The sequence below is a fragment of the Heliangelus exortis genome, chromosome 1 (assembly GCF_036169615.1).
Source record: "Heliangelus exortis chromosome 1, bHelExo1.hap1, whole genome shotgun sequence".
NCBI lineage: Eukaryota > Metazoa > Chordata > Aves > Apodiformes > Trochilidae > Heliangelus > Heliangelus exortis.
The window spans coordinates 63021085-63034025 of NC_092422.1; the positions used below are offsets into that span (position 1 = coordinate 63021085).

General features: G+C 40.3%; 1 protein-coding gene across 1 annotated transcript in view; it reads left to right on the forward strand.

Annotated features, from left to right (window-relative positions):
- The window catches only part of RFX8 (regulatory factor X8), a 35142-nt gene that overhangs the window by 6476 nt on the left and 15725 nt on the right, over positions 1 to 12941 (forward strand). Inside the window, exons 3-11 of the mRNA XM_071745019.1 lie at positions 444 to 505; positions 1972 to 2058; positions 5228 to 5293; positions 6993 to 7056; positions 8072 to 8173; positions 8279 to 8356; positions 8873 to 8986; positions 9627 to 9777; positions 11557 to 11615. Of these exons, the coding sequence (XP_071601120.1) occupies positions 444 to 505; positions 1972 to 2058; positions 5228 to 5293; positions 6993 to 7056; positions 8072 to 8173; positions 8279 to 8356; positions 8873 to 8986; positions 9627 to 9777; positions 11557 to 11615 (783 nt within the window). The remainder of the gene's footprint in view (positions 1 to 443; positions 506 to 1971; positions 2059 to 5227; positions 5294 to 6992; positions 7057 to 8071; positions 8174 to 8278; positions 8357 to 8872; positions 8987 to 9626; positions 9778 to 11556; positions 11616 to 12941) is intronic.

Genomic DNA, 12941 nt, shown 5'->3' on the forward strand with positions numbered 1-12941 from the left:
AGAATTCCTTGCAATACTGAGTGAGTAGGCAAAGTCCCTTGTGTGAGCAAGTCCTATGTGAATGAGTAAGGCTTGAAGGGCTGGCACGGTACTGGAGAATCACGGCACCTTCAAGTTCCCATAGCTGCCAGACCTCACCTGGCTGCAGGTGGGGTCCTGCTGTGTGCACTGACTGTGTCTCTGTGCAAGTGAAAAAAATTCCTAAAATTTCCTACCTGAGGGAGCTAATCCCTTAAATTACTTAGATTTCGATCTGCAAAAGCCTGATGGAGTTCAGTTCAAGAGTTACCATTTGAGAGATATGTAAGAACAGGTATTAGCCTGCAAACCATGGAAAGCAAAAGAAGTGATTAAGGAGAAAAAAATGTAGTAGGTATAGGTTTTGCAGCTTAGAATTAATTTACTAAGTATCTCTAATTTTCTGATTTTTTTTTTTTTTTTAGATTATTCGGTTAGTTTTCCCAGGCCTAGGGACAAGACGACTGGGCACAAGAGGGAACACCAGGTATTGTTTTGTCTACGTTTCTTTAAAAATGTTATTTTAAATGTGTGAGTTTTCAGCTCCAGCACTGTAATACAGCAGCTGAATGGATGGTTGCAAATCTGTAATACACGGCAAGACCCAAACTGATTCATGATGGCATTCATGAGTACATTAAAATAGGGTTAATTCTATGAGAATCCATGGGATGGTTGGTAGGAGAATGAATTCCAGATCAGACTGGTTTTTAAAAAATTAGTGCTTTGAGCTGTAAAAGCTTTTACAGCATGGTTTGCATGAGGCATCTGCCAGACATGACAACCTTACTCAGAGCTCTTGAGACACCAGGTCAGGAAAGCCTGGCTCTGGGATGCACGGGGGTGTCAGTCATGACTCATGTCTGTGTTGTGCTTTTCATCCTTGCTCATATCTGTGGAGTGACCCAGCATGTGCCAGTGGTCAACGGAAATGTTGTAAACCATTTAAAACCATTTAAACCAGACCAGCGCAGGTTCTCTTCCTGCATGTTCTTTCTTTTCCTTCTCTCTCTTCTTCTAGAGCACAGATAGTCTGACACTATTTCATCAGTTTGGTTTCCAGCACTTATAATCACACTCTGAACATCCAGTCTGGAAAAAGGGATGTTTTCAAGGTATTGAGACCACAGAATTCTACAATCATTTTGAGCAGCTCTCAAGTCCTGGCTTGGAGAATGACATGCCCTTACTTGAGGTGTGATTTTTCTCCACTGATCTGGACTTGGTAATCAGCTTGATCCAGCAAGATCCTTTATTTTGTGAATGCCTCACCCCAGACAATTCCAGGCTTCTCCTCATAGCTGGCAGGATTTGGGATGGTGTGTGATTGACCCCAGCCTCCATACTCCCTCTTCCCATCAGTAAATGGTAACCTTCTCTTGGCAACTGGTGGCCCAACACCTCTGCACTGCTCCTCTGGCTTCCCAGTGACCCAGGCTGGTAAGAACCCTTTGGCAGCACCCAGTTAGCAGGGATGGCAACTCCACTGCCCACCATAGCTGGGATAAACATTAGGGAAGGTCTGGCAGGTTTCTTGGGTTTTATCTTGCCATGATCACTGATACACCATCTAGTCCCTAATCTACTGTGAATGGCTGTGGAGCAACTGCACTAAATACATCAGCTTCCATGGATGTACAGGAACCTGTGTCACCTGGGTCTCAGGATCCTGACTTTCCCAGCTGTTGTGTACAAATCTTTTTCATCCACTCACTCGCTTGAGGTATTTTTTTTAGAAGCAGGTATCATTCTAGGGCAAGGAGCTTTTGCAATTATTTTCTGTATTTACAATTATTTTCAGCATAATTTAAAGATACAAGTGCAGCTTTTTAAAATCTGGTGTTTCCTGGTTTAAATAGAATGATCACCAGTTTTCAAAGAGGAATATGAATTATTTTCTGACTTACTGAAAATGACATGCTTGTCAGTTCATATTTTTTTATTATTTTCTAGGTATCATTATTCCGGAATTGCTATCAAGATTAGCTCTTCCTTTTATGCACGTTATTGCTCTCTTCTGTCTCAAGAATATTGTTGCAGGTTTGGATTTTTTTCACATTTTAATTATAAAATATCACATAAAAACCTACATATTGCCTCTATATAAAAGTCTGTTAATCATCTGTTCAACACTGACTATAGTATTATAGTATTCTTAGTATTATATACACTATAAGACTGTTGTGCCCTAATAGTGGAACTCCATTTTGAAAATATGCCCTGCCTGATTTGACTTCCTTGAATTGGACATTTTAGCCGTGTAGATCTTAAGAGCAGGAACTTGCACCAAACCTAAAAGAAGAAGTTAATATATTGAGAGCTAAAATAAACATATTGAAAGACTTGTACATGACTTTAATGTCTATGTAGATAAGTTCTGTGCTTTGATTTGCATTCTTATACATGGATACATAGTCTTTTTCTATGGTGTGAGTGCAAGAGGGATGCAAGTCAGCCTACTAAGCACCCAGATTTTCTGGTGATGATGAAAGATGGTTCAGTGTCTATGATTCTGTGATATTTTACATGATAGTTACTTAGTTGAATGCGTGCTCTGCAAGAGAACAGGGACAATATACCCATAGGTCTGTTGCCTTCCACCACAGGTTTTACACTAGAATAATGTTGCAGAAGCCCAAAGAATGATGACAGCAAAGAATGGGACAAGGCAGAGGATCAGGTTTTGCAGATTATCAAATGGCAATTTGTTCTGAGACCAAACAAATTATTTATAGGCAACTGGAGATTCATTTCCCTTTAGATCCTCACTGAAATGATAGCCCTCACTAACCATGCACTCAGCATAACCAGAACAGCCCTAAGATTTGATATCCATGTTGAGGAAAGGTCACTTCCAAGTGACCTTGGAAAGGTCACTGTTCAAGGGACGTTGCAGGTCTCTGGCTTAGTCTCCTCTGCCTTCTTCAGGAAAAGAAAGGTGTTTCTCTGCAGTGTCACTTGAAAACAGCAATCCTAATGGGTGTAGTAGGAGAACTGCTGGGTCTGGTCATAGACGGGATGAGAGAGAGAACAGAACCAATCGAGCTATTGCTCGTTTTCCTCCCAGAATAGAAACATGCTGGAAAATTACAGAAAGTAGGAGGAACCAAAGAAGAAATGTTGACTAGGTCCAGGCCAGGTGAAGAAGCACAGACTTTGTATGCCAGCACAGCTTGTGTCCTTGGCTCCCTTCATGGAAATAAGGCACGTTCCCTGACTGTCTGGAGAACATGTCACAGAACATGCTTGACTGCAGAAAAACTTGGCTTCAGCAGCCTCCCTATCCTATCCTATCCTATCCTATCCTATCCTATCCTATCCTATCCTATCCTATCCATATCCAGATGCCTATGGTGCCTGCCCAGACACCTTCTAAAAAATGGTATTTCATTTTGTCAGACCAAAGAAAAGGAGGCTGATGTAACCAGCCATCCACTGATCTTGATATAGTTTCTTGGGATAACTTTGCAGAGATGAAAGAAAATTTAAAAATAGATGGTATTCCAACAAAGATCATTTTTCTAGTTGGAATAGAAAAGTCTCTCAGCTACAAAATTATCTTGTCTGACACTTCCTTCACTGAACACAGTTATAAGAAGTCAGTAAGTTGATGTGTGAAGCCTGAAATTAGAAGAGTTTCCATTCTAAATGCAGCCACACATTCCTGTCACAAGCCAAAGTGCACACCTACAACATCTGGGCAGCCAGGTGTCACAGTTGTTTCTTGTATCCATTAAAAGACAGCAGGGAAAAAAAAAAAAAAAAAAGGAGAGAAAGCAGCAAAAAGCACAAAACACAGCCAGAGATGCATGAATGACTTGATTACCAAATAAATAAATATAAATAAGCCACATAAAAAATAAACAGCAGCTTCAACAAAATAAATTTGTTTCTATCTGTACAGACTTTCATACATCTTTTGCAAATATATAGGAACACGCCAAGGAAATATCTCATCTTGATTGTTCTCTCAGTAGAGTTCAGAACTTTTTGAAATCAGAATTAATTTTGCATGATACAATGAAATTGATAAAATCAGCAATAGCAAATTCTAGATTGACATTTAGGAAAAGAGCAATGAAAACTTGAGGACTTTTCTACCTGCCATAACTATTGCTCCCTCTCATGCCTGCAGTGAGTCCAAAATGCAGATGCTTTTTATATTTTATCTACCTGAGGAGTAGGTGGAGCCCAGAGCCCAATTCAGAGACCCAAGGCACCCACCCAACCTCTGTGTTGGTGAAGAACTGTGATCCACTGTGATCCATTTCAAAAGTGTGATTCACTGTCTCTAAATATTGAGAAGAATCTTTCTTGACCATACTGAGATAGTCTCGATTGACATGGTGCTGGTAGCAAGGAACTGGGCCCATTTAGGGTGTGGCAGGCTGGGAAATTTTCTTGTTGGAGTAATGGAAATGGCAGTACAATTGTAACAGTCTGCCTTTAACTACAAAGAAGGCATTTTCCTTTTGATAGTGGGGCCTCAGTTGTATTGGTTGACTGTCTTGGAGACTGTTCTCTTGAGGAATCATGAGGATTCTCTTACCTGTGAGTTGGTCACTTGAGAAATCTTGGGGTTTTTGAAGATATGTGTACCACAGCTCTGCTGATGTTATGAAAGCTGCATAAATAAACACAGCTTTACACAGCTTTTCTCCAATTGTATTATAGAAATTAATGGAATATGGTATTAACTGGCTTGTGTTACAGTAGGGTGCCCTCTAGGAATAGGAGTCTTGAGCCTTAGCTGTCTGAAAGATGATACTTGCTCTGGCAGACCAAGAAGGCTTCCAGTATGGCAGTGTTAAAACATGCCAGCAACATTTGGCTTTATAGGAGTTAATTTATGATTCTAGTAATAGGGAAAGTTTGGGCTTCTGCCCTTCTTGTAAAGTAATGCCATGATTTTTTAATAAAAAAAGAATCTGATATGTTTCTAGCAAATTAGCTTTTCGAATCTCAGTGTAATCTGACAGTCAATGTATATTCATTCACCACCTCCCCTCCTTTCATTTTTCCTTTGTCCTTCCCATTCACCTCCTCAGTCTTTTCATCATCCCCACTTTCCAATTTTAGCTCTAATTCCTACCCCATAGCATCATCCAGACTTGGCAAGAGACATGGTGAAATTCCTTGTGATTTTGCTGTCACCCAGTTTCCCCTGCTGCCACCCACCTCTTATTTTGTGTGTCTTGTCTTTCCCCAGGAACCCTTTTCCAGGGGAAGCAAGCAGCAGCTCTGCCTGCCAGCCAAGAACCTCTGTGGCCACCAGGTGAGTCTGAACCACCTTTGCTAACAGCAGGAGTACATAAATGTTATCTTTCCATAGGTATTTGTACTTAATTATCACCAGGCTCCTGGCTGGCTGTTGGGGCACAGGAGCACCCACACAGCATCCCTTTCTCCCACATCCTTCACCATCCCTGCCTGGGGGGAAGCAGGGATCCAGCCTGCTGCAGGAGCCAGCCCACTGGAGGAGAGCGATGCTGATATGTGTTGCCATAGTAGCAGCAGCAGAAGATACAGCTGGCCACCTTCTCAGGGAGAGCAGGAGCTGGAAAATATTCATTAATTTTGTTTCACAGGCTTTGAAAATCTGCAGGAAGGACTTATATAAAAGAAACGTTATGAAATATCTCCATTTTCCCTTTGTCTAGACACCAACTCTGAAATGTCTGGGAGAAAGTGTCAAGAGCATAGGATGGAAAGGACCTAAAAGATCCTCTAGTCCCAACCCCTCTGCCATGGGCAGGGTCACCTCCCACTAGTCCAGGTTTCTCAAAGTCCCACCCAATCTGGCCTTGAACACTTCCAGGGAGGGGGCAGCCACAGCTTCCCTGGGCAACCTGTTCAGTGCCTTACCACTCTCACAGATAATAATTCCTCCTCATGTCAAACCTCAATCAACCCTCTTCCAGTTTTAAGCCATTACCCCTTGTCCTCTCAGTATATGCCCTTGTAAAAAGTCCCTCCACAGCTTTTCTGTAGGCAAGGGTCAGTCCTGTGGACAGCAGAGAAGTGAGCAGAGGCATTTTGTCCCTTCAGGATGTACAGTGGTATCCAGGTTTATAATACATCACAGCAGTGAAACCCAGCAGCCAGGATGTGATTAGCCAGCCTGAGCACTGGCAGTCACCAGTAGAAAGACACTTTCTACAAAGCCCCTTCCTGTCACTTATCAAAATAGCTGGGTCCAAAAGGACCCTGGAGTCTGAGATGCCTTCACAGACAGCGAGCAGGTGTCAGCAGCAGATGGAGGCTTGACTGGAGGAATTCAACTCTCACAGCACATCCCTTTTACTAGCACCATTGCCTCCCCCTCCTGTAGGATTAGCCTCAGCAAAACAGGCAGGGAGAGAAGTAGGAGATTGAAAAGCAAGACATCAGCCTCTTGTGTCTGCATCCCTGACTTTCCAACCCAAAGCCAGAGGTCAAGTCTTTGCCAGCCCAGGTGAATTTCGATGTTGAGGAATATCACGGCAGGCCTGCAAAATAAACAGGGGAAAGTCAGAAATTAAATGCCATCTAAACTGATATAGGGTGCACAAAATGTAATTACAGTGAAATTTAAGCACAAGGATGGCCATGTTTTCATTGTCTGCATATTTATAATTACCATTCCAAAGAAACTGCAGCCATAAATAAAAATCCATGATTTTGGTGCAAGAAGTTGGAAGACATTGCACTGATAAATGGCTAAGATCTTGCCATCTTTATAATGAATGGTTCAGTTTTATCTTGAAATTAAGAAATTGGTCTTCATACTCTTTAGAAAATCATGGGGCTGCTGTATGACAGCAAAAGAACAGGGCATGTTTCCCAACACAATGCTCAAACCCAGTGCACTCTGTCCAATTTGTGCTTATTTTCTTACTAAATACAGAAGAAATTGATGAGCTTTTAAAAGTTTGGTAGGGTTTTTTGTTTGCTTGTTTTATTTAATTTTTTTTTAAATCTATGTTTTACCATAGTGGAAATGCCTGCAGTTCGGGAGGTGCAGATGGTTACAAGGGGGTTAACAAAAAACCCAAAACAGTGAGTTTCAGATACCTTTGACTTATACTAAATGTCTACCTGTGGGTTTTATTAGAACTGCTATATAATATGTTCTGAACTTCTAAAATAATCTTTGTTGGTGTCATCTCTACTAAATGCTTACTTCCACCACTTCCAATTTCACCTGGTAGCTAAATATTTTTGTCATCTTAATGTCAGCTCAAATAATATTATCTGTGCTGAGAGTGGAAATTGTGGCTGACAGCCCAGGATTTGAGCATTAAGGAGTTAGTGGGGCACAACCTTCCTTGGCTGAGGCTCAGGGGAAAAGACCCTCCTGCTGCTGAGCTTGTGTTTTTTCAGTGGACTCAGAGATTATTGGCACAATAATTATTTAAATACTAGGAAAGTATTAAGGAAAAGGAGCACAGCCCCTGCTCACCTCAAAAAGGCAGATGCAAGGCTAACCTGTGACAGCTCTCCCATGAGAGTGCTGTCATGGGATGGACTGACACCAAGCTTGTTGGAAGTCAGCCAGCAGAGCACAGGCAACAAACTTCTGTGGACCAAAGTGAGGAAAAAAGGAGAGACTCAATGTCTGTCATATTTTTACAAAGCACTCGGGTGTGGTAATCAGTGCTCTGAAGTGGATGTAATGACAGCTGATGAGAAATGTGCTGTCACCCCAGCAGCAGTGCTGACTATCTGCAGCCTTGTGGAGAGAGCTACAACTGTGATATGTGTGCTATAGCAAATATATGTGGAGGAAAGTTATAGTATTAAATATTCACTGATTTTGAAAATAAATTAATGTAATGTTTAGTTTTTAAGTATTTAGTCAGCCATGCTTATTTCTTTCATCCACCCACCCCTGCTTTCTGAATAAAAGGACAAGAATTCCTCTGAAGAAATACAGTTTATTAAAATAATCAGGTTATACAATTTCAAGAAATTACTTAGTACCTTTAACATAACTGACAAGATAATTGTGATCTCTTTTTTTCATTGTTCAAAATAAATTCTGATGATAAATTCTAATAAAATCGGGAGCAAGAATTTGCATTGTTCTCCATCTGTCATTTATCTGAAGACTGAGCAAGAACAATTTCAGTACCCTTGGCCTGGATTCAGCAGATTCTACCTTTGGCAGGAAAAGGTAGGGAAAATATACCCCTACAAAATGGAATGTTGAAGTATTCAGTCATCAAGAGAGTTAGGTCTTTGTCTGTAATATCATTTTTTACCCTCTTTTTGGTCACAGGTTGTGCTGCTTGCCAATGAGTATTACAGCCATTGTCAAGATATTTTACATCTGGTGAGAATGAAGGAGTTTCACAAGGTATGCCTTTGCTTTAATACCACTCATTCAGATGGCAGCACGCAGCTCTCAGGTGAATCAAATTGTTTCTCTATAGCTTATTTAGCTGATGGTTTGATCTAAGGTAGAGGATAATTTATAGACAAAAGGAGCGTTCAGTCAAATCATTTGGGATCCTCAATTAATTCAACATGCTCTAAGTACTTGAGTTTGTAGGCATGCTCTGAACACACCTGGTACCTCAACAGGTGAGTTCAGCAGAAAATAGGAGGCCATGGAGACATATCTTTCATTACATATCTATAGCATAATTCTTTTTTCAATCCTCTTTCTTCCACTGCCTTGTGAGGCTCAGCTTGTTGCCCCAAGGATGCTTCCACTTATGCTGGAACCCAGCCAGCATGGGGCCAGGCAAAGAGCCCAGCTCCACTGTCATCCTCTTGCTTCTGTGCTGCTGTGATTTCTTCTACTGAATTACTCTTCACATGTCACAAGCTTAAAATCAGTGAAAAATCCATGAAGGACTTTGTGTGACAGGTGGGAGAGTGTATCCTGTCATTCTGGAGATGTCTGCAGACTGAAAAAATATCAGTGATGGCCTCGCCAGATGTGTGCCAGCTGTTCATAGGCTATGATAGGCAGCTGTTCAAGGTACCGTAGATACTGTTTGTTGTAACTGTGTTATTTATTATGTGTTTGTGTCTTTTTGGTATGTCTGCCCGAGGAGAAGCACCAGCTTTTCTAGTGTGCTGTACCATGGGATTTTCATTAGTAACTCCAGCTTGTTCTCTGGCTTCTTGTGAGAGAGCACAGTCTAGATTTTAAAAGGAGCCAGTGGAATTTGAGATAACTTCCATATATCCTATATATTCCTTTGAAAGTCCCTAATACCAATAGAATATGCTGTGTTAGAAATGTGGTCTGTGGTTCTGGCATGAGGTTATGTGACTGAAATTTCAATGGATGCTTTCCAAATTACAAAAGTTACTTTTCCTTTGAGAACACTACTGAATTTCTCAGTGACATTGCCCATATAAATATGCAATTTTCTGGTCAAAATAGTTTGCTTCTTATTTACAGCAGGCCGTTAAGCCTCTAGTAATTAATTCAGGACTTTTATTATTAGTGTTTTCCTTCTGCTAGTAAATGTAGCTTAGCTGTTGCTTAATTGGAAGAAAAAAACTGGCTTCTTTATGCTTACATTTAAACTATTAATACAATTTTTCTTTTGTGCTGCTGTAAATCTCTGTAGTGCACTAACCATGTGCAAGCCCATGAATTTCTATTCTAGGAAATGGAGAACATCCTACTTTATGATTTCCTGGAGGAGGTGCCTGAGCAAGACATGGAGTCAATCCGATTGTTCAGCAAAAATGTTGAACTTTGGCTGCTTAATGCTTTGAAAGGGTTTCCATTGCTACTCCAAACATCCAAATCTAAAGGTTTGTTTGAGTGATCGAGAGTTTTTCATAAAATAATCTGTGCTTAAACTGCAGATTGTGTTACAAGACTCTTAGAGAAGTTATTTTTTAGGGTTTTTTTAGCTGATGTAACTTTGATAGTAGCGAGGACCAGAGTTGGTTGGGATACAGTACAAAATAAATAGTCTCCTATAATGTGTGAGATCAAATTTAAGCCAAAGTTATTCTGAATTCATGGTAAATTAAATTATACTTGAATATTTTAAAAGATCTGTATCTTGCCATAATCACTTTGGCTGTGTAGATGATTGAATAACACGCAGTCTGCCCTCCGAAATTTAGGTATTGTTCTGTCTCTTCATCTTGGAAGTGGCTTGATGAAAATTAATTAATGGCTACATCACAGTTCAATATAAAGGGGAAAAAAGCTGTAGTCCCATAGGAAACCCATGACTCTGTCATTAGAGAAGGATTTTAAACAATCTGTACTATACAAAGGCGTGTGTTTATGTATATGTTTGTAAATATGTACATATATACATACATACATATATTTATATGTGATGCTGCAGATTCTGACTAAACCAGAATGTTGCTCAGCTGCTCATTAGTGAAGACCAACTCCTCAGCAGCACTCTCAACTCCTCAACTCCTCCTCAGTCCTCTGTGTAGACAGAAGATTGGTTTAGAATTCATATGCTGAAGGAAGACTTGCAGATTGTCTTAGTTCTAGCATTTCTTGGCTTTGAATGCTTGACAGAGCAAACTTGGTCATCTAACAACTGTGTGCATCAAAGTAGATGATCAGCTGCCACTCTGTGTATGCACCCTGGTCTTTCCAAATTTCAGAGAAACAGAAGTTTTCACTTGAAAAACCTCTGTCTACAGAGGTTTGTGAGTTACTTTACACTCAATTTTCCTGTAATGGAGAATGAATAATTTTGTACATTTTTCTTATAATATTATATATCATATATTATACATTATACATTATATATTATACATTATATATTATATAATACATTATACATTATATATTATATATTATATATATTATATATTACATATTTCATATGATATATGATATGTTATATGTTATATATGTTATATGTCATATGTTGTATGATATATGATATATGATATATGATATATCATAGAATCATAGAATTGGCTGGGTTGGAAGGGACCTCAGAGATAATCAAGTCCAACCCTTATATGATATATGAGATATGAGATATGAGATATGAGATATGAGATATGATATTATATTATGTTATATTAAATATAGTATAATATTCTTATATTCTTGGAGTATGTTTGTCATAATTATTACATTTTATAAACAGGGAAAAACAGAAGCAAAGGAACCAACTCCTATTAACAGTGCAGCAGAACCTTGCTGCACAAGGGTAGAAATGTAAACCCTCTAAACAAAATATAGGAGGTTTTGAATTGTCATTGTTTCTGTTCACCTTAAACCACACATGTACGAGAGTATTTGTCTCTTGATTAAGAAGTATTTAATGTAAAAAAAAAATAAAACAGTGGAAGTATTTTACCTGTGTCTCATGGATCAGCAGCTTTGCAGTGAAGGAAGGGTGGTGATGTGGGCAGCTTCTGCTTGCAAGCTTTAAGCTGTGAGGGTCCCTAGCCCAGCCCATAAAGCTGCTTCAGTGCCCCTGATGTGGGCTTGTTGCTCCCCTAGGGAGCTGCTTTCTAATTTGAAAGATCTGTCTTCATTAAGGTCCTTTAGATTGTAAAATATTAATGATCTGAAACATCTGCTTTATTCTTTAACAGAAGTTGCTGTGTTTATAAAAAGAATCCGCAGAAAGGGAGACCTTTCTAACATAGCCAAGGTATGTTTCAGAACCCATGAAACAAAAAGCTGGGCATCTTATTCACTCCAGCAGTTTGGACAATGTATGAGATGCTCTACTGTAGGACAACAGCAGCAGCACAAGTGTTTATAGTTGTATACTGACCATGGTCCAAACCATGCACCCTGCTACCCATCTCTTCCCAAACCATAATTATGCCATTTCTTCTCTCTGGATTTTGTGAAAGCCTCTGAGACATGGTCAGTGGTCTCCCATTAGAGGAGAATATGGTAACTAGAAGGGTCAGATGATAGTTCCACAGAATCACAGAATGTTAAGGGGTTGGAAGGGACCTCTGGAAATCATCTAGTCCTAGCCCCCTGCCAGCTCAGGCTCACCTAGAGTAGGCTGCACAGGGTGGCATCCAGGTGGGTTTTGAATGTCTCCAGGGATGGAGACTCCACCACCTCTCTGGGCAGCCTGTTCCAGTGCTCTGCTGCCCTCGAAGTAGAAATATTCCTCCTCATGTTTAGATGGAACTTCCTATGTTCAAGGAAGTTTTATGTAGCATCCTGACCACTTTCTCTGCTGAGGCCTGCACAAATGAAATCACCAATATGCCAGCTGCAGAGAAGGTGCATGGCTGGGAGCAGGGTAAAAGACCCTCACCTTTTTCATTGATCCCATGGATCAGCTGGCAAAATCATATCCATCTTCTGACCAAGCAGCATTGGAAGGAGTGCTGCAAGGAAGCATCCTCTGAACTTTCCTCCTAAGGGTCATGGCTCAGTCTGGCCTTTCACCTTGGGAAGAAAAAGGCATAAATCTCTCTAACAATTAATATCTCTGCCTGCTTTTTGCTCTACAGTATCATTCTTCTCAGCTACAGTGACAAAGGTGATGCATCCAGAGCTGCATTTTTAATTCTTTGAGCACCACAAAGTAAATTGCAATATTAGCCCTTCCTTAGTCAGTGCTGCATTATTATGAGGGGCTGTACCCTCCCTGCAGCTTTCCTCCCATTGATGTCTTTGGATAATTCCAAAACCTTGGCTTTTGAGGTGGTCCAGGCCACTTTCTTTTTTAATAAACATAGCTTCTCTTCATGGAAAACTCATCACCAGTAAAACACAAAAGACATATCTCACTTTAAAAATCATAAGAGCACATAAACATGCATTGGTGAGCTAGCACAGACAGGAGGTTGACTACTCTGAGGTGCTGAGAACTGGCAGTTCCCATTTACTGCAGCAGCCCTTGGAGATGATTAATACTTGAGAAGCTCAGCTTCATGTGCTTCTTATGCACCGAAGGGCACAACCCAGCAAGAGTGCATGTGCCAACTATTTCCAGTCATCTGCATTT